Below are 21,876 nucleotides of genomic sequence, written 5' to 3'. Positions count from 1 at the left end.
TCTTTCAAATGGTAAAAATGTTTTTTATTGCAATTGAGGACATTTTCCAATAAATATCTTTGAGATCTTGGCTAGGAAGTCCTTAGCATTAGAAATCCTATCTGGCACAACCCCATTGCCCGCAATGGTATTTTATCAAAACTATAAATGCTAGTACACCAAATAAGTTAATACTATACTCAGTTATTCATATCTAAATATTTCGTCAGCTAGGAAACAGACCAAATGTAAATGCTGAGTATGTAGTACAAATCAACATTCTTCATAGAAGAAAATAATAAAAGACTACTTTTCTACAACATGTCATCTGTTCATCAGTTCTTCAACTACTTCAAGGATAATAAAGTTTATGTACCAGGACCCAGGTTTTCTCCACATTTATCTAAGTTCTAATGAGCATAAACAAAGACACATATAATCAGGACTCTTTTTATATGCTTTTGGTGTTTCTTCTGCTGTGCATCTTGTAACAATGACTGCATGGAGACAAAGACAAACATACATTTAAGTCATTAGCAGTTATAGGAAGTTTGCTTAACACAGCTAGTTCTTCTATGGGGGGTTGTAAGTAACCAGGTAAAATAATGGTTGACCCACTCCTCCATGTCCTGTGAACTTCAGTCCACTCAGTGCATAACTCAGTGAATAACTTCTTCAGTTCATACTTATTAGTTTAAAAAAGCAGTAGATCATCCCTGTGAGCTACTTATACCTCCTAGCTACTCTAGAGGCTGAGATCTGAGAACCATAGTTGAAGCCAGCCTTGGGCAGAAATGCCTGAGACTCTTATCTCCAACTAACCAGCAAAAAGTTAGAAATGGAGGTGTGGCTCAAGTGGAAGAGCACCAGCCTTATATGAAAAACCAAAGTGATAGTATGAGGCCCCGAGCTCAGGCCCCAGTACTAGCACCAGAAGAAAAAGGAAAATTTAAAACTAAATAAAAAATAGAGTTTCTAAAAGCTGCAAATCATACTTTATTATACATTTTTGAATCATAAGAGGTTAACTGTAATACAGTTCCCTCATCTCACTGACTCCTGGGGAGAAAAGTTTTGGCAATAGAAGTTTCCAAACTTTTTTTGTAAAAAAGGTATGAACTATCCTCATGAGAGATCTTCACTCCACAGTTCCTTTTACCCAAGGCATGGGCCCTGGTGCATCTTTTGGTGGTTTCGTTTCTGGAAAGTTTTCCGCAAACCGTTCTCGAGCTTTGTCCCAGTTTTTCTTGTTCTTGTTCTGGAGAAGGTGAACATCATCAATCGAGGATGGTTTGCCCGTCCCCAAGCCTGCATGTGTTCGCCGAAGCTGGAGCTGGATCTGTTACCAAAAATCGAGCAAAAAATTTACTGTAGAACCTCAGCACAGTGAGGTTTGTTGTGTCCAAGTTACTATTCTAACTATATTTCTCCGATTTCTTAAATACTGATGTACAGGAAAGACCCCATCAAATGCACTAAGATATGCATCTCATTTTCCATAGAATTTAATTAAACACACTTTCGTAAATTGTCTTGTCAGTCACTAAGCACAGCTAACTCTCTACAGAACAAGGAGAGAACTTCCCTGACTGAGAGTGCTTTAGGAAAGGCACCATGCTCATGGACTGTATCTTTGTCACATCTTTGAAAACAGTCCTTATCAATCCCATCTTCACCTATGGAAGTTTAAACTTACCCTAAAGACACAACAGGCCACATATATATTCTAACCTATAGAAAACACGCGTTCTTTCCACCTTGCCTCAATGAGAATGCCAAAACTAGCATCGTACTCACGTTCATCTATTAGTTCTTTAGGTACCAAGTAACGGCCATAAAATTTCTAGGGTGGGGTTGCTCCATTAAGTTTCTTGTGGAAGATAACTGGAACATCCTATTAGCCTCGGGAGTATAGGACTAAACCATTATATTTGTTTCCAGAAACTATTCTCTGTATTGCACGCTGCATGCTCTGATTCCTGAACCTAGCAGATTCTCCAGCCAGTACAGAAACTTACACTAATTATTCCTGCAATGTTCAATACCAAGCACAGCAAGGATGCTGGTAAAAATACTGTAAGGACTTAGATGGAGCTCGGTGTTCAGCACATGCTTAGGTGATCAGACCCTGGGTAAAATTCCCAGCACCACAAAGATACACAATACAGAACCTCTGGCTGAGGAAACAGCATTTAAGATCATGGCCTTGTTATAGGAAAAAAAGTTTAAAGAGGGTTTCCCAAAATAAAAATGCCAAACAAAAAAAAACACACTTGTTAATTGCAAAAGCCATAAAGGCAGTAACTGTGTCTGTTCTAGTTGCAAATACACCCTCTACTTAAGCAACGCCTGGTGCATTACCACACACAGTAAGAAAATAATGAATTAAAAAACAAAACACAGGCCATACCGGAGTTTTCATTCCTCCACCGTCCTTCCCGAGGCCCTCGCCTTTCTTCCAGCCCATCTTCTCCAGCATCTTCCGACCTCTGTTGCTATCAGTGATTTCACTGTAAGAAAAGTTACAGTAACTGACTTACAAGATGACGTTTAGGTTACACATCAATTCATGAGTAAAAATAAAACAATTACTATAGAAAAACAGTTGAAACACAGCCCACTTCTAAACATACATACTTTTCCTAGTAGAAAAGAACGTGTATTTACACCAAATGACATGTACAAGATCATTCTTGCAGTAATATACTAGCAATTGTGTGTGTGTATGTGTGTGCAAACACATGCCACACTGGGTCTTTCACTCAAGACCTGGGCACTGTTCCTTAGCTTTTTCATTCATGGCTGGCACTACCTCATGGGCCACAGGTTGGATTTGGGGTTGGGGGGTGGGGTATAATTGGAGATAGAATCTCAGAGACTTTCCTGCCCAAGCTGGCTTCAAATCACACCTATAATCTTAGCTACTCAGGAGGCTGAGATCCCAGGATTGCAGTTTCACATCAGCCACAACAAGAAAAGTCTGAGACTCTTAGTTCCAATAAACGACTCAAAAAAACTACCACCATCAAACAAACAAAAAAACACAGAAGGGGCTGGGGATATGGCCTAGTGGCAAGAGTGCTTGCCTCGTATACATGAAGCCCTGGGTTCGATTCCCCAGCACCATATATACAGAAAACGGCCAGAAGCGGCACTGTGGCTCAAGTGGCAGAGTGCTAGCCTTGAGCAAAAAGAAGCCAGGGACAGTGCTCAGGCCCTGAGTCCAAGCCCCAGGACTGGCAAAAAACAAACAAACAAAAAAAAAAACAACACACAGAAGTGGAGCTACTCTTCATGTTCACCAGCAATAAAATACTCAATACAAAAGAAAAAAAAAATTGAGCCAGCTGTTATGCTCATGATTGCAATCCCAGCTACTCTGTGAAGCAGAGACTGTATTAAGTTCAAGGGCAGCAGATTGGCAAGACACCATCACTATCAGAAAGCAGAGCATCGAGGCATGTGCCTATGGTCCTAGCTATGTGGGATGAGGTATAAGCGGTTTGAGGTCTGAGATCTCAGGCAAAAAGTCTGTAAAAGTCAATCTCATCCAATGGCTGGGCCTGATGACCTGCACCTGCCATCCCAGCTAGGAGAAAGGATAACAAGTGAACACAGCAGGGTGTGCCTGTCTTCCCCACATACAGGGAAGCACAAGGAGGACTGAAGGTTAGCTTCCCCGGGGAATAGAAAAGACCCTCTGTTGAAAATAACCAATACAAGCCATTTATTCGGTGGCTAAAGCCTGTGATCCTAGCTACTCAGAAGTCTGAAGAGGATCAAGGTTTGCAGCCAGCCCAGTCAGCAAAGTCCCTGAGACTGTTATTGCCAATTAACCAGCAAAAAGCCAGAAGTGGCGCTGTGGCTCGAATGGTAGAGTGCTGGCCTTGAACGAAAAACACTCAGGGATCGTGCCCAGGCCTTGAGTTCAAGTGGGAGACCCTGAGTTAAACTCCCAGTACTGCCAAAAGCAAAAGGGGGAGGGGGGTGTAGGGAAATGGCTCAAGCAGTAGAGAGCCTATCTAGCAAGTTTGAGGTCCAGAGTACTATGTATTCGTTTATGTGAGACTCACAGATCTAACACTATATTCCAATACATCTGTCTCTAAAATACACTGTTAGTTCATGCACTGTTATGAAAAAATTACTAGCAGGACACTGGGAGGCTCAGGCCTGTAATCCTCGCTACTCAGGAAGCTGAGGATCATAGTTTGAGGCCAGTCTGAACAGGAAAGTCTGTGAGATTTTATCTCCAATTACACACACACACACACACACACACACACACACCCCGTCTGTGAGATTTTATCTCCAATTACACAGACACACACACACCACACACACCCCGGAAATGAAGTTATAGCTCAAGTGGTAGAGTGCTAGCCTTGAGCTGAAGAGCTCAGAGATGGTTCCCAGGCCCAGAGTTCAAGCCCCACAACAACAACAAAAAAAGGTAAAGTAAAATAGTATTTCAGAGTAAATACAAACAAGTATGAGTATTGAAATAACTACAAAATAACCATTTCTTACTAATCTTGGCATCTACATACATGAGAGTATAATTCACACAACTGTTATTTATTTATTTATTTTTATTTTTTATTTTTGCCGGTCCTGTGGCTTCGATGCATTCTATCACTCGGCCACATTCCCAACCCTAGTTCACACAATTAAGTGTCAGGAAAGAGTCATGCATGTAATGTGCACATGTATATGGGATGCTATATTACAATACATATAGTGCTTCCATCTTGTCTGAATATATCCTTGCAAGGCTGCTATCAGAGTATATTGCCTGATATGTCCAACTATATTATGCACAGAATTACAGAACAAAGAATGTGTCAAGCAACACCACTCCATACTCACGAATGAACAGATGCGGGAGCATCATCTCTGTGGAAAGTTCCTTCACTTCCCACCTGCTCCCGGCGTTTTCCAGCCCTGTCTTTATATTTTGGATTCTTCAGAGCCTTTTCATCTTCATAGTCTGTGTTCTTAATAAACACAAATAAGAGGGGAAAAAAGGAAATGAATAAAGGTAATTGCTGTGCCTTTGTCTTCCTTAGCAAATATGGGTCCATGTGAATTCTTCAAACATGAATTAAAAACAAACTACGCCACAAAGACAACTGTGCTATTAAATACGCAATTTTTTCTACCCTTTTTGAAATTTTTATATTATTTTAATTTGTACCACAACATATAAATGTTAATGAGATAACAGAATTAAATGCATTTTAATTAATGTTATGTGCTTTTATTGTCAGATGAAGCACAAGTATTAAGAAAAAAAGAACCATTAGGCTCTAGTAAAATAAAAAAAAACTATTTCTAATTTTCAGGAACTGAAAGCTTCAAAGGACCTAAAACAGTTTGATACTATTTCAAGAAAGGGAAACATATAATGCCATTTTAAAAATAAGGCAAAAGAGGCTGGGAATATGGCCTAGTGGCAAGAGTACTTGCCTCCTACACATGAAGCTCTCGGTTCGATTCCCCAGCACCACATATATGGAAAATGGCCAGAAGGGGCGCTGTGGCTCAGGTGGCAGAGTGCTAGCCTTGAGCGGGAAGAAGCCGGGGAAGGTGCTCAGGCCCTGAGTCCAAGGCCCAGGACTGGCCAAAAAAAAATAAATAAATAAGGCAAAGGCTCACACTGTGATAATAGAAGCTAGTTACTTGTACACAATTTCATATATAAGATTAATTCAACACCCAACTTGTGAGGGTGTTTTGTCTCAGTGCACTCAGGGTAAAAAACCAGCACAGTTCACAGGTGGAAGCATACTGTTAGGTATACTCATTTTGTCTGTTGTCTTTCATTCATAGTTAATTTTGAGACTCATCTAGGTTAGAGCTTCTATCAACAGGTTTACCTAATTTGAATATCTGAGTTTTCCATGTTAGGGTTATTACAAACAAAAGTAGTGTGATGATTTGTTTAGTGTCAAACGTACTGACTGGTATTTCTCTTGGGTAAATAACTTGAAGTGCAATGACTGAATCATATAAGTGTACCTTTAACTTTTTTTTTTCCTTTTTCTTTGCAGGGGGATCAAAACCAGGACTTTATCTATTAGGCACACACACATTAGGGACACTAAGTTACACACCATTAGTTATGGCCTTTCACTTTTGAAAATCTACCAATTGTTCTCCAAAGCAAATACACTAGTTTACATTCCCACTAGCAGTGTATGGGTTTCAGTAACAACTTTCCCAACATTTGATATAGTCAGTTTATAGGCCATTCTAACAGATTTGTAGTGCTGTTTGTTCTGGTTTTTTGGAGAATGTGAGCATGAGTGTGAGCATGCGTGCGCACACACATGTGTGTGTGTGTGTGTGTGTGTGTGTATCCCGGTTCTTGAACTCAAGGAAGGTCTGAACAGTGTTCTTGAGCTTTTTTGATAAAGGTTAGCATTCTACCACTTGAGCCACAGCTCCACTTATGGCTTTTGTGGTACTTAATTGAAGATGTGTCTCATGGGTTTTCACGCTGGGCTGGCTTCAGACGAAGACACTCAAATCTCAGCCTCCTGAGTATGTAGGAATACAGGTATAAACCACTAGCACCCAATTCACTATGGTTTTAATTCATATTTCTTTAAAGTGTTGGTTCAGATCTCTTGCCACTTTCAGACACAGCTCTTCTGTTTTCTGGTGGTTAGAGATAAGTGTCTCATGGATTTTCCTGCCCAGGCTAGCTTTGAACTGCCATCCTCAGATCTCAGCCTCCTGAGTAGCTAGGATTAAAGGTGTGAGCCACCAGTACTCAGCTAATCTTACATTTTATATGTACACACATGAAGTATTTTCAGGTCATCTTACTTTTCTTTCTTTGACACAAGACCATCCATCTATTCTGACACCATTTATTGAAAAAGAACAAAACAACTTTCTCCACCAGTCTGCCCTTAAACATTTGTGGAAAATCAAGTCTTCTATATATAATACATGGATTCATCTAATACATGATGCCATTTGCATCAGATGCAACATTGTTTTAATTATGACAGTGATTAACCACTATACTTTATGTCTTGAAATCAGAAATCTTCTACAGCATCTTAATGCAAGTATTTTGAAGTTCAGAATGTCAACTGAAATGTAGGCCATTATAATTTTCTACATCAACCTAGTTAGTATATTATTATATACATACCAGATCAAAATCATACTAAGTAGCCCTTTATTATATATAATGTACCCAGCCTATCTGGAGACATTCTAATTAAAAATAAGATATACACTTCAACATATGAAATAATAACACATCCTTACCTGCAAACCATATTTTACTCGTATTTTTTTTAATTCTTTTCTTCTTTCCAATTCTTTTTCCTCTTTACTTAATGATGGGCCAACTAAGAGGGAAAAAGTGAGGCTAGATAAAGTTATTCCACCGAATCTGACAGATTGTAGAAAATACTGTCATTTTCAACAGTATTTGGAGGCTAAGACTACTTGGAAAGCAAGCCAAAAATCAAAGATTATATGAAGATATAAAAGAAACAGAAGCTAGGCACTGATAGCACATGCCTGTAATCCTAACTATGCAGGAAGCTGAGATCTGAGGATCTCAGTTCTAAGCCAGCCTGAGCAGTAAAGTCTGTGAGACTCTAGCTCCAATTAAGTACCAAGAAAAAAAAAAAGATGGAAGTGGACCTGTGGTTCAAGTAGTAGATTGCTACCCTTGAGCACAAAAGCTCAAGGACATTGGCTAGGCCCTGAGTTCAGACCACAGGACCAGCACAAAAAATAAGAAACAAAACAATTGAATATACATCTCAAATGTTCACTAAGATTATTGTAATAGGATATCAAATGTGAAATAGTACATTTTCCAAAGAAGTTGTTGGTATGCACAAAATAAAAATAAAAATCACAGAACTCAACAATTATGTTATATACTATAATGTGAAGTAGAGGCTGGGAATATGGCCTAGTGGCAAGAGTGCTTGCCTCATATACATGAAGCCCTGGGTTCGATTCCTCAGCACCATATATATAGAAAAAGGCCAGAAGTGGTGCTGTGGCACAAGTGGCAGAGTGCTAGTCCTGAGCAAAAAGAAGCCAGGGAAAGTGCTCAGGCCCTGAGTCCCAGGCCCAGGACTGGCAAAATAATAATAATAATAATGTGATGTACTCATTTTCAAATTAGTACCAGAAAAGAAATAAGCATGCATACTTCATATTTACAGGAAAAACTGGAATAATTTTAAAAAGAGTGCCTCTTACTACTTCAAATATCTTATTTTAAATTTTCAGTTTTAGTTGAGTGAACTAAACACTCTGGTTATTCCCTAGAGTGCTATAAAAAGTTAGAATATACAGACAATATACCAATACCAACTATCAATAAGAAAGAAGATATTATCACCAGTAACTTTTAATGCTCTAATCCATTATTTTCTATGTTGGTATTATAGGACAAGGGTAGTCTGGGCATATAGCTCAAGCAGACACCAAGTGCTTTGCATATAAGAAACCCTAAGTTCAATCTCTGGTACCACAAAAAAAAAGCAATTTTATTTGTAATTACTTTAAAAATTATATATATAGTGTTGTTTATGATATATAATTATATTAGTTGTACATTAAATTGACAAATAAAAATATACATACTGGATAATTTAATGTTCATATCAATATTCATAATATAATACAATTACAACACAATTGTATAACTCTAACATACTGTATACACACACTATGGAATGACTGAATCAAGGTAACACCTACATTATCTCTCACATTTATCTTTTCTTTTTTTTGTGATGGTCCTGGGGCTTGAATTCAGGGCATGGGTGCTATCCCTAAGCTTTGGTGTCCAAGGCTAGCAGTCTACCACTTGAGCCACAGCTCCACTTGCAGGGTTTTTTGCTAGTTAACTGGAAACAGGGTCTCAGAGACTTTCTTGCACATGCGGATTTCAAGATCCTTAGATCTCAACCTCTTGAGTTGGTAGAATTACGGGCCACTGGAGCCTGGCTTATCACTCTTTTGTATAAGAATGTAACATCGACTCTCTTATGGCAGAGGGTATAGCTTAGTGCCCAAGTGCTTCTCTAGCACTGGGCTCAACCCCATCACAAATACAACTTCTAAATAGCAATTTTCAAGCACATTTGATCTTAAAAGGTCGTTTAGCATACATCTAATCATCAAAAACAGCTAAATAGTATCTTTCCTCTAGTCAGAAAGCAGTCTTAGCTAAATTATCACATACGAAAGTCAACTACAAACCTAGTCAATTAGGCCAGACTTATGAGGCCTAGTCTTATGAGAATATTCTCTGAAATACAACCATTACTAGGACAAGCACACATAAAACTGAGAACCTCATATATCACTACAACACTGGTAACTGATACCTTAAGCACACTTAGTAGATATTCTGAAAAGGGGTGAGTCAAACCCATACTGAACAACAGTATGTTCCACATACCAAAAGACTCATCTTTCTTATCAAGGCGAAGGTGAGCTCTGACCTGCCCTGGCTCGCAGCCGTCACAGGTCTCGCTGCCAGGGTGAATGTGGAAGGAAAGCACCGTCTCTCCGATTTTCACTTCATCTCCATGTTCAAGTACATAAGGATCAGATTTTGTTTTTGGCTAAGGGAGAAAATTTTCAAAGCCCACAGCAGTCACACATGGCTACTTTATGTCTACTATCTAATTATAATAAGCATTTGAAATGATTCTTAGTGAAACAGACACAGAGGCTCACATTTCTACAACTTGATGGACACATAGAAAGGATGGACTAGGGGTGTGTTATCCAGGGTATGGTTCACATTGATTAGCATGTACAAAGGCCTGGGTTCAAACCTTAGCATCACTTAAACACACACACACACACACACAAAATTTGTACCCTATCAAACTCCATTAATCTCCTTATCTCTACACACAACCCTACCAGAACAAAACCATCAGTCAGAAAGATGAAATGTTAAGAGAAAGGGATAAATACATTATATTGTCCTTTTTAACTCTTGATACTTCAGTTTTTGTTTATTTGTTTTACCCGTCCTAGGGCTTGGACTAGGGGCCTGAGCACTGTCTCTGGCTTTTTTGCTCAAGGCTAGCACTCTACCACTTGAGCCACAGAGCCACTTCTGGCTTCTTCTGTTTATGTGGTGCTGAGGAATGGAACCCAAGGCTTCATGCATGCTAGGCAAGCACTCTACCACTAAGCCACATTCCCAGCCCTTTTATTTTTTTATGCCATAGTTATTATACTGTTTGGTTCAGATCAAAGTTCAAGCTCAAATGTGTTATTTGGCATTTTCAGAAATGGGTAGAAAAAGTATATAATTAAGGATACTTAGCTGTTAGCTATTGATTTATAATTATGTATCTATGCCTTATTGGCTATTCCTGAATTGTAAAGCTATTTAGAGCATAACATTTTTAAAAGTTATTTTGAGGACAATGCTAGAGATTGAATTCAGAGCCTTGAGTTTGCTTGCAAGTGCTTTACCACTTAAACCACTCCTGGCCTTTTTGCTTTATTGTTAATGTATATAGTCTTAATGATTTTTGATTCTCCTACTTGTGCCCCCCATGTATCTTGTATTACAAGCATGAGTCAGTCATCATATCTGATCCATTTGTTGAGTCTCACTATAATTTTGCCTGTGCTGAACCTTGATCCTCCCAATCTCTGCCTCCCCTATCTCAACCAGTAGTTGGGTATGCTTCATTCTAGCTACAGTAAATACAAATACAAAGATGATATTGCAGGCTGGCTCAGGCAAAAATGCAGGATCCTATCCCCAAAAATATCTAAAGCGAACAAGACTGGAACTACCTGCCTAGCACGTGTGACGCTCGAGTTTTAACACCTAGTACCATAGAATATATATATTTATGATATATACACACATATATATGATATATATATATGATACACACACACACACGGATATGGAGTCAAACTGAAGTATCAAGGGGCTGAGAATGTGGCTTAGTGATAGAGTGCTTGCCTAGCATGCATGAAGCCTTGGGTTCCATTCCTCAGCACCACATACACAGAAAAGGCCAGAAGTGGGCGCTGTGGCTCAAGTGGTAGAGTGCTAGCCTTGAGCAAAAAAGAAGCCAGGGACAGTGCTCAGGCCCTGAGTCCAAGCCCCAGAACTGGCAAAAAAATAAAATAAATAAATGATAGATACATACATACATACACACATACATACATAAGAAGTCAGTTTAGTTAAGCCAGGCACTGATGGCTCATACCTGTAATCCTAACTCCTTATGAGAATAGGATCTGAGAATTATGGTTCACAGCCAGTCTAGGCAGGCAAGTTTGTGAGGCATTTATTTCCAAATAAATACCAAAAAGCCAGAAGTAGAACGGTGGCAAGTCAGTAGAGCAGTATCCATTAGCAAAAAAGCTCAGGGACAGCCCCAGGACTGGCACCAAATAAATAATTTTTTTAAAATTCAGCTAGTTTTAATAAAGTACAGGGAATTAATACATGTACACTCACCTGAATAATCTGTTTCCCATTAACAACTGTGCCATTTTGGCTGCCTTGATCCACAAGGACATAACTTTGTAAGTCATGGTCGAAATAAACTTCTGCGTGAAACTTTTAAGAGAAAAATCACAATATAAAGTATATTTTTTTCTAAATCACAGATAACATTCTGTATGATAGTGAGGTGGACTTTAGTTTCATAATTCAAACGTCAATAAATAATTTAAGACATATTCTGCCTTTTCCATTTTCTTAAATGGTTTAACTCTATATACAACTGAAAATTTTTTCATCTATAAAGTTAACTGTACATATCATAAAAATGTTTTGTAGTACAAGGGACTGAATTGAGGATGTTGTTTATGTGAGCCACACCTCCCAATTCTTTATGTATATTTATTTTTTGGCAGTACCAAGATTTGAACTTAGGGCCTGATGTATGTTTGGCAGGTACTCTACTACTTGAGCTGTGCTCCCAACATTTTTGCTTTGCTATTTTTCAGGTAGGGTCTTGTGTTTTTGCCAGGGCTGACCTGGACTGTAATTCTCCAACATATGTTCTCCTGCACAGCTGAAACCGCAAACAATCACCGCTGCACCTGAACTCTACCTTCAGAGTAGCAGGGATTCAAGAGTAAGCCATCACGCTCAACATTATTTATCTTTTTGTATTTGCCATCTCATTAATTTTGTCCAGACTGGCCTCCAACTTGGGATCCTTATGTACTTGTTTCTCAAGTAGCTGGGATTACAAGAGTGTGCCACCACACTGCTCATTAAAAATTCTTACTATTAAATAGTGATCTGAAATACCCAAGGACTTCTCAGAGTTTTCGAGATATTCAATATTCAGAACAGATTATCCCAAAGATGTTGTCACTATATCTTAACATTGTGTCATGCAATCCATCCTTTCGTTGGGTACAACAGTATTCAGTTTGATGAACAATAGCTCATTGTATGGGTATAATGAACCACCTATTTTTCTAAAACAACCAGGTTCTTCTTGGGTTTTATTATTTTTTTAATATTACTTTGAGGGGCTGGGGATATAGTCTAGTGGCAAGAGTGCCTGCCTCGGATACACGAGGCCCTAGGTTCGATTCCCCAGCACCACATATACAGAAAATGGCCAGAAGCGGCGCTGTGGCTCAAGTGGCAGAGTGCTAGCCTTGAGCGGGAAGAAGCCAGGGACAGTGCTCAGGCCCTGAGTCCAAGGCCCAGGACTGGCCAAAAAAAAAAAAAAAAATTACTTTGAGCCTTTATATATATGGACTTCCATTGTATATAAGTACTTTCCTAGGGTAAACACCTAGGAATGGAATTGGTAAGTCAGAAATTATGCAAATCTCAAACTAGGTATTTCCAGATTGCTTCCCAAATATATGGTACCCACCAGCAGTCTATGAGTTCTTGCTGCACAGAGTCAAAATTTGGTATTGTGAGAATTTTAGTTTTGTTATCATAGCAGATGTGAAATGGAAGGCTTTGCTGTATTTTTAATTTGTATTTTTCTTATTACTACTGAAAACCTTTATGTTCTTTTTTATATTTTAAGGTCTGAGGCTGGGACTCAAATTTGTTACCTGATGCTTTCACTCACTAGCTAGTGCTCTTCCAACAAAGCCACACCTCCAACTCTCTTTATGTTCTTTGTATTATTTTTTTTATCAGTTGGTAGGCTCGGAACAACCATATCAAGTCATTCACACTGCTGAACCCTACTCAAGCAAGCTGTTCTAAATTATGCTCCCTACAATGATACTTAGTCCACATGTTCAATGAAAACTGAAATCCTGGCCCATTGTATCTTTTTTTTTTTTTTTTTGGCCAGTCCTGGGCCTTGGACTCAGGGCCTGAGCACTGTCCCTGGCTTCTTCTTGCTCAAGGCTAGCACTCTGCCACTTTAGCCACAGCGCCACTTCTGGCCATTTTCTGTATATGTGGTGCTGGGGAATCGAACCCAGGGCCTCATGTATATGAGGCAAGCACTCTTGCCACTAGGCCATATCCCCAGCCCTCGTTCATTCTTTGATCACTTGTCTACTGGTATCACTACAGGCTTTCAGAAATTGAACCTTAACTGTCTAAATATAAAGGAGATGTGTTGTCACATACATTGTTGATGTTTTGCTGTGCCTTTTATTTCGATCTACCTAGTACTGGTATTGGAGCTTGAATTCAGAGCCTCATACTCTCAAGTGGCTTTTTCACTCAAGGATGGCACTCTACCTCTTGTGCCACAGTGCCACTTCTGGCTTTTTGCTGGTTAATTGAAGAGTCTCATGGACTTCCCTGCCTGGGCTGGCTTTGAATACAATCCTCACATTTCAGTCTCCTGTGTAGGTAAGATTACAGGTATGAGTGACCAACGCAGCTTATTTTACTTTAAACTCAGCCTTCTAATGGTTAAATGTGTTTGTTTTACTTTGAAATTTTTTTGCTTTTAATATCAGTTATTTCTTTAATTTAGCATTTGCCACCTATCGGGATATGTGTTACACAAGCTGTTAAGCTGATTTTTTCCAATAAAATATCGACTCCTTCAGTGGATATTAGTCTAAGAAAAGAAAAAAAAACTAGAAATGAGACTACAGAACTACCTACATATTGACTGGAAGCAGTAAAGAATTTAATACTTAAGTTACACATTGAGTTTTCTTTGGAAGCAAGATAATCAAAGGTCATAATAAAGCAAAATAGACAATAAAGATTTCCCATTCAAAAGAGTTTCAGAAAAGTGATATAAACTGGACCTTCACACTAATAATGAAAAGTGAGCTTCATTCCAAATAGGCAAAAATCACATAGTCTTTTTTAGGCTCACTTATACTCCATTAAGTAAAAACAAAAGGGAGACTGGTGGTCTCATTATGTAGCCCAAATTAGCCACAACTCAAAATCATTCTGAGTCCACTTTCCAAGTGCTAGGATTACAGATTTGTTCCACCAGGCCCACATTCTATGTTTGCTCTTAATGGAATGACCTGTTTTCCCTAGGGAGCAATACTTGAGAAATTAAAGATCTTACCTTACTGACACCCACTTCAGGGATCCGGAGAGTATGCTCCATATCTTTTTCTCTGCAGAGTTAAGTCAAGTTTAGTCTTTAGAATTTCAAAACTTATACAGACACAACGAGAGACATGGTAAGTATATTTTTTTAGATGAATGTTAAAATAAAATGCAAGTCTATCACAAGTCTCCTGATGATATACTGCCCTTTCTGCTCTTCTACATTTCCAACTATTTGCTCGTGTCTTTTTTCTCTTCCAATTGTGCTTTTTGTTCAGGTGGAAATCTTGCCCTAGTCCTTTTTGTAGTGATAGGACTTAGAACAGGGCTTGATACACAATACATGCTCCATCAAACCTTTCAGAAGTAAGTAAAAGAATGACATAACAAAATTAAGCATTTTTACCTTCCAATTGTAGCCGGGTTTACAGCTGTAATAATAAAAAGAGATCCTGTCTGCAACACTGGTGATCTAATAACAATTACTCTAATACACGGAGGCCAAATTTTTTCTGCATCTGCCAAGGAAAGAAGTGGGAAAACATTAATTCAAATGTTATGAAAAAATTTTCACATACGTAACTATGAGGCATCCATTAGGCAAAAATGTATTGGCAAAACCTGGAGGTATAGCTACTACAGAACACCTGCCTAGCATAGGAGAGGCCTTGGATTTGATCATCAGCACTACAAAGGAAAAAAACCTTATTTTTGGCTTCAACAAACTTCTTCAATTCTGCTACATGCTACATATAGAAACAAGGCTTTACACTATTCTAAAATACTCAAAAGTATGCAATCTATTCAGCATCTATCACAGAAGCAAAGAAAATTAATTTTTAAGCTCTTAGACTATTAAAACCCAAATATTTAAAAATTGTTTTAGCTCATATTAGGTCCATTTTTAAAAATAAGAAAAATTATAGACTTTAAAAAAGAACAAAAGGAATTCACTTATTATAATGATATCCTATATTTTAATGTATTAGTATCTTCAAGTAAAAACTGTTAAAGTCAACACTCACGCCTATAATCTTAGCTACTCAGGAGGCTGAGATCTGAGGTCATAGTTCAAAGCCAGACAAGGCAGAAAAGTTCATGAGAGGCTGGGGATATGGCCTAGTGGCAAGAGTGCTTGCCTCGTATACATGAGGCCATGGGTTCAATTCCCCAGCACCACATATACAGAAAATGACCAGAAGTGGCGCTGTGGCTCAAGTGGCAGAGTGCTAGCCTTGAGCAAAAAGAAGCCAGGGACAGCGCTCAGGCCCTGAGTCCAAGCCCCAGGACTGGCCAAAAAAAGAAAAAGAAAAAAAAGAAAAGAAAAGTTCATGAGATTCTTATTTCCAGTTAACTACATAATAGAGGGCTAGCCTTGAGCCAAAAAGCTCAGGGACAGCGCTTAGACCCTGAGTTTAAGCCCCAGGACCAGCACATACACACAGAAGTTATAGTCACCAAAGAATCTACATAACAATTCATGAGATGCACCTTTCAAAGCAAGACCTTTTTTTTTTTGCCAGTCCTGGGCCTTGAACTCAGGGCCTGAGCACTGTCCCTGGCTTCTTTTTGCTCAAGGTTAGCATTCGCCCACTTGAGCCACAGCGCCACTTCTGGCTGTTTGCTATATAATCTGGTGCTGAGGAATCAAACCCAGGGCATCATGTATAGGAGGCAAGCACTCTTGCTACTAGGCTATATTCCCAGCCCAAGATGCACCTTTCAAAAGTAATTTTTTATTTGCCCTGTAACTTCAAAAGTAGGCTATAAACACCTAACCCACTGAAACAGCCCTAATAAAGATGTCAGAATTTAGGAAGTGTCATTTTATGATGCTATTGAAGCTATTCAATTCAATGAGACCTTAAGGTTCATGTATTAATCATTTATTCACATTCTACCTTCTAAAACTGCCAAGGGGTCTCTCCATAATTTTGATTAGTGTCTTCAAAATGTTTACTTCCTGACAAGTGTTCTGGGTGAGCCACCAATATTTATAATTATTCTTTCTTTTACGGTTACCCAAGTGGGTTTTTCATTTATAGCTATCAGGTGCTTACCTTCCTCCTCCGTTTCTTCTATAGCTCCATTGTCTTCACTGCTAGCATCTTCGTTACAACTGTCTTCAGTCTGAGAGTCTGTGATTTCACCTTCTTCTGGCTCACTGTCACTCTCTATGATTTTTTCATCTTTAAATGAAGTTGAATTAGAAATCTCTTTCCGAGGAGATTCTAAAGAGTTTTCACTAACTGCAATGGTGAATTTAGAGGGAATATTTTTGTAATGAAAGTCTATTTTGGCCTTCTTTTTCCCACTTGCACAATTTTCTGCCTCACTGCAGTTCATATATTCAACACTAGAGGACTTTTTATCTGAATTCAAATCCTGAAAAGAGGTAGATAGGCAAAAGCAAGACAGATAATTTTAAATATCATGATCATATATCCTTATTTAAAGTTTCAATAAATTAGTAACAATGTATGAACAATAAAAAAGTAACACCACTGTCAGTTTGGCAGTACTGAGGTTGAACTTAGGATCTCACACTTGCTAGGCTCTACCACTGGGCCATGGATCAGTGTGTACATGCTGGTCTTGGAGCTAGAATTTAGGGCCTGGGCATTGTTCCTGAGCTTGTTTGCTGGTGGCAATGCCTGCAATCCTAGCTACTTAGGAGATCAAATTCCACCCACAGAGCAGGGATCAAATGCCCTTGCAGACCACTATACCAAGCTTTTTTGTTGAGACAATCTCACTAAACTTTTTTCCAGTCTACATTCAAAGTGTGATGCTCTGGTTCTCCAACCCTGCAATCTCTAGTTTCAAACTGCTGACTCTGGAGTATATGGGATTACATGAATATGCTCAATTTCTATTCTCCTGTCCTACTAATTAACTGTGAACAACATACAGCATAAATAAAATGATTTACATGTCAAAAAAGGGAAAACAAATATTGTGTATGTATAAGAATTCTTTCATTGGATTTTTAAAAATATAAATAACTAGAAATAAAAATTTTTAATCACAGATTACAAACTTTACAAATATTAAAAAACACACAATCAGCCTATTCACCCTCCAAAATTTAAGTTAAAACCCATATAGGCCGAAAACAGCACCTCACATCTGTAATCCCAGCTATTCGGGAAGCAGAGATCAGGAGGATCTTTAAGGCCAACCCAGACAAAAAGTGTAGTAAGCTGGGTGCCAGTGGCTCATGCCTGTAGTCCAACTCAGAAGGTTGAAATCTGAGGATTGCAGTTTGAAGCCAGCCCAAGTAGGAAAGTCTTTGAGATTCTTATCACCAATAAACTACCAAAAAAAACAAAAATCAAAAAACAAAAACAGAAGTAGAGCTGTGTCTCAAGTGGTAAAGTGCTAGCCTTGAGCAAAAGCAGCTCAGGGACAGTGCCCACGCCTTGAGTTCAAACCCCAGGACTAGCACACAAACACACACAAAAGTCTTCATAGTACAAGCCTGTAATCCCACAGCATGGGAAGCTTAAGTAGGAGACTGAAGTCTAGGTCTGCCCAGACCAAAAATGTAAGACCCTATCTGAAAGGTAACTACAGGAAAAAAAGAGGCCCTGACTTCAAGACCTAGTACTGCCCCTGAGTTTGTTGTTTTGGGTTTTGGGGATTTTTTTTGGTCAAGACTAGTGCTCTACCACCTAAGCCATAGATCTATTCCCAGGTTTTTCGGTGCTTAGTTGGAGATATAAGTCTCATGAACTTTTCTTCCTGGGGTTGGCTTCGAACCACGATCCTCAGCCTCCTGAGTCACTGGGATTATAGGCGTGAACCACCAGTATCTGGCTATTGGAATGGATTTTTAAAATAAATGTTAATTTGGTAGGTAGGAAAACACTCAGCATGACCAACAGCTGAATTTGTATTTATGTCAACTTACAAACTATGACTGTGACTTTGGTTTTAGGTGGTCCTGGAGAATAGGCTGGCAATCTACCACTTAGGCCCTAATCCTCTCTTTTCTTTTTGTTCACTAGTTTGAAGATGGAGTCAAAACCATCTCTCCAGGGGCTGGGGATATGGCCTAGTGGCAAGAGTGCTTGCCTCGTATACATGAAGCCCTGGGTTCGATTCCCCAGTACCTCATATATAGAAAACGGCCAGAAGTGGCGCTGAGGCTCAAGTCGCAGAGTGCTAGCCTTGAGCAAAAAGAAGCCAGGGACAGTGCTCAGGCCCTGAGTCCAAGGCCTAGGACTGGCAAAAAAAAACAAAAAACCCTCTCTCCAAGCTGGTGTCAAGCTGTAATCCTCTAGATCTTAGCATCCTGAGAAGAGCTATGATTATAAGCATGAGTCACAGGCCTCCAGCACAAACTGTTTTTCTTTGGTAAATTGTGAAATGACGTTGACTTATCCATTTAGGCTCAAATTATAAAACACAATATATTTTATCTGTTCCAAACCTACCTCCTTCAAACTTTAAGAAATGCCTTCTATTTCTAATGATTGAGAATTTATGAAAAAGTCCATCTTTGTTCCATTGAACTCTCCTTGGTTAGTGAATTCTGATCTTAGTGAACAAACTTAAAAACCCAGTTATAGAATGATTTTTTTGTGTTTTTGTTTGTTTTGGTTTTTTTGTTTGTTTTGCCAGTCCTGGGGCTTGAACTCAGGGCCTGAGCACTGTCCTTGGATCTTTTTGCTCAAGGCTAACACTCTACCTCTTGAGCCACAGCGCCACTTCTGGGTTTTTCTATATATGTAGTACTGAGAAATCAAACCCAGGGCTTCATGCCTGCTAGGCAAGCACTCTACCACTAGGCCATATTCCCAACCCCTGATTTTTGCTTTTATAAAAAAAAAAATTGGTTATGTTAAAAATTATCAAAATTATTAAAATTTAAAACATTACCTTTTCCTCATTTGTTGTAGAAGAATCTGGATCCCTTCTTTTCTTCTTCAGTTTTCTATCTTTATTTTGCCTTGTGCTAGAAGTCTGGTAAGGCTGCAAATCTACCCGAGAATGAAATTGGTATCGGCCACTTTCCACATCACAGTAGTAATAAATCCCAGTGGAAGGATCATAATATAGTTGATTTTCCTTTCAAAACAAGAACAAATGTCAAATACATTCAAACATAGTAGATATCTATTTAACAATAATATTTTCAATTATAATTTAAAGATAAAACTTTTATTTTCTAAAACATATTCTAAAAACAATCTTTAACTTCCATTTGAAAATAAATCTAAATATTATTTTGCACCAAATGAAACTGCCAGTATTTGAATATTTTTAACATTATAAAAAAACTGCAATTTCATATAGTTTAGCTTACTTAACACATTAACAAACAATACTAACAAGAGACTTTTTAAAGACATGAAAATAAATACTAAGACATGTATCAGAACAACTTCATAAGAAAGCATTCAGGCTTGACTGCAGTCATGGTTTGGTAGTATATGGCCCCAAACCTTTCCTCCACGTCATAAAACAAAGATTTAAGTACATTAAAGTAATCAAAGACAGTATGATAAAGTTATGCTTATAAATAACAGAACATAACATGCAAAAGTGTGATTAAATATTTCCACTACTTTTTTCTTTTTTGCAGTGCTGGGGAGCCAACCCAGGGCCTTACATATGCTAAGTGTTTTATCTTTGAGCTGTCCCTTCAGCTCACTAATACATTCATTCTACAGTAAAAGAAATAAGATTTATGAGTAAAGAAGCCAGGCACAAATTAATTGTAGCAGTTTAGATACTAGAAAGATAAAATTATGTAATCACCTGTTATAATTAGATACTGGCCAGTATTCCATAACCAAGATTTAACTGAACATTTTATTACATCATAAATCCATGCAGACTAGATTTGAAAACATCTTAGGATATACTGAGATTGAGCAACTAAAACTTCCTGAAAAAGAACAATATATATTTTTCTAACAATAATACTATTGTAAGTTATCATCTCTAATGTATACAAGCACTCTACCACTTGAAACATAGCTCTACTTCCAGCTTTTTTGGTAATTTATTGGAAATAAGTCTCAGACTTTCCTACCCAGTCTCTTCAAATCACGATCCTCAGATCTCAGCCTCTGAAGAGCTAGGATTACAGGTATGAGCTACTGGTGCCCACTTCTCGTTATGCAGGTTTCTTACATAGATATTTAAAAGTTCTCATCATCTTTCTCTGAATGGAGCTTTCTAATTCCAATAATCAGGAGACTTCTACAACTTACAATTTTTTAAATCCATGGGGGTCTGTCAACTCAACATAGAAGCATTTTCAAATATAAGAAAAACAATATTTAATGTAAATAAAACTAAATCAGCCAGCATAATGAAAGTGGCAAAACATCAAATTCTGAATCTGCTTAGAAATGTAACTGTGTAAGCTGGGCGTTGGTGGCTCACATCTGTAATCCTACTCAGGAGGCTGAGACCTGAGGATCACAGTTCGAAGCCAGCCCAGGTAGGAAAATCCATGCGACTCATCTCTAATTAACTATCAAAGTACTGCAAATGGAGCTGTGGTTCAAGTGGCAGAGCCCTAGCTCTGTGCACAATGCTAAGGGACAGCTCCCAAGCCCAGAGTTCAAGCCCTATGGTCAGTGAAAAAGAAAAAGAAAAAAGAAACATAACTATTTATAGATGTTAGAAGGAAAGATAAATGACAAAAAATAATAATGGAAATTATTTTCCTGGAAATAACTTTTGATAAGTTTAAATATAAATTTCTCCCTATTAGTTACCATTGTCAATTAGCAATCTCTTCATCAATGATTTTACTATTATTGGAGATAAGAGTCTTATGAACTTTCCTGCCTAGGCTGGCTTTGAACCAAAATCCTCAGATCTCAGCCTACTGAATAGGTCCAAAATCCTCAGATCTCAGCCTACTGAATAGGTAGGATTACACGTGTGAGCCATTGGTAACTAGCATGGTAAACTTTATCAGTCATGGAGCTTGAACTCAGGGCCTGGGTACTGCCCATAGCCCAATGCTAGTTACCACTTAGAGCCACAACGCCATTTCCAGTTTTTATTTATTTGTTTTGTTTTTGTTGACAGTCTTGGGGCGTGAACTCAGGGCCTGAGCACTGTCCCTGGCTTCTTTTTTGCTCAAGGCTAGCACTCTACCACTTGAGCCACAGCACCACTTCCGGCTTTTTCTATAAATGTGCTGTGGAATCGGACCCTGGGGCTTCATGTATGGGAAGCAAGCACTCTACCACTAGGCCATATTCCCAGCCCCCATTTCCAGTTTTGTTTTGTTTGTTTGTTTTTTGGCCAGTCCTGGGCCTTGGACTCAGGGCCTGAGCACCATCCCTGGCTTCTTCCCGCTCAAGGCTAGCACTCTGCCACCTGAGCCACAGCGCCCCTTCTGGCCATTTTCCCTATAT

At 38.6% G+C, this 21,876-nt stretch overlaps 1 protein-coding gene across 1 annotated transcript in view; it reads right to left on the bottom strand.

The window, feature by feature from the left end:
• Nucleotides 1–21,876, bottom strand: part of Aggf1 (angiogenic factor with G-patch and FHA domains 1) — a 29,427-nt gene continuing 7,551 nt past the window's right edge. The window contains exons 5-14 of the mRNA XM_048331189.1: nucleotides 19,373–19,561; nucleotides 16,549–16,873; nucleotides 14,895–15,006; nucleotides 14,505–14,556; nucleotides 11,483–11,584; nucleotides 9,434–9,599; nucleotides 7,267–7,349; nucleotides 4,849–4,976; nucleotides 2,390–2,489; nucleotides 1–1,318 (exon numbers count right to left, since the gene is read on the bottom strand). Coding sequence (XP_048187146.1) covers nucleotides 1,118–1,318; nucleotides 2,390–2,489; nucleotides 4,849–4,976; nucleotides 7,267–7,349; nucleotides 9,434–9,599; nucleotides 11,483–11,584; nucleotides 14,505–14,556; nucleotides 14,895–15,006; nucleotides 16,549–16,873; nucleotides 19,373–19,561 — 1,458 coding nt within the window. The 3' untranslated portion in view covers nucleotides 1–1,117. The remainder of the gene's footprint in view (nucleotides 1,319–2,389; nucleotides 2,490–4,848; nucleotides 4,977–7,266; nucleotides 7,350–9,433; nucleotides 9,600–11,482; nucleotides 11,585–14,504; nucleotides 14,557–14,894; nucleotides 15,007–16,548; nucleotides 16,874–19,372; nucleotides 19,562–21,876) is intronic.

The sequence above is a fragment of the Perognathus longimembris genome, chromosome 22 (assembly GCF_023159225.1).
Source record: "Perognathus longimembris pacificus isolate PPM17 chromosome 22, ASM2315922v1, whole genome shotgun sequence".
NCBI classification, from domain to species: Eukaryota; Metazoa; Chordata; class Mammalia; order Rodentia; family Heteromyidae; genus Perognathus; species Perognathus longimembris.
Note: the sequence above shows the minus strand (reverse complement) of the source record. Positions and strands in the feature narration are given on the sequence as shown.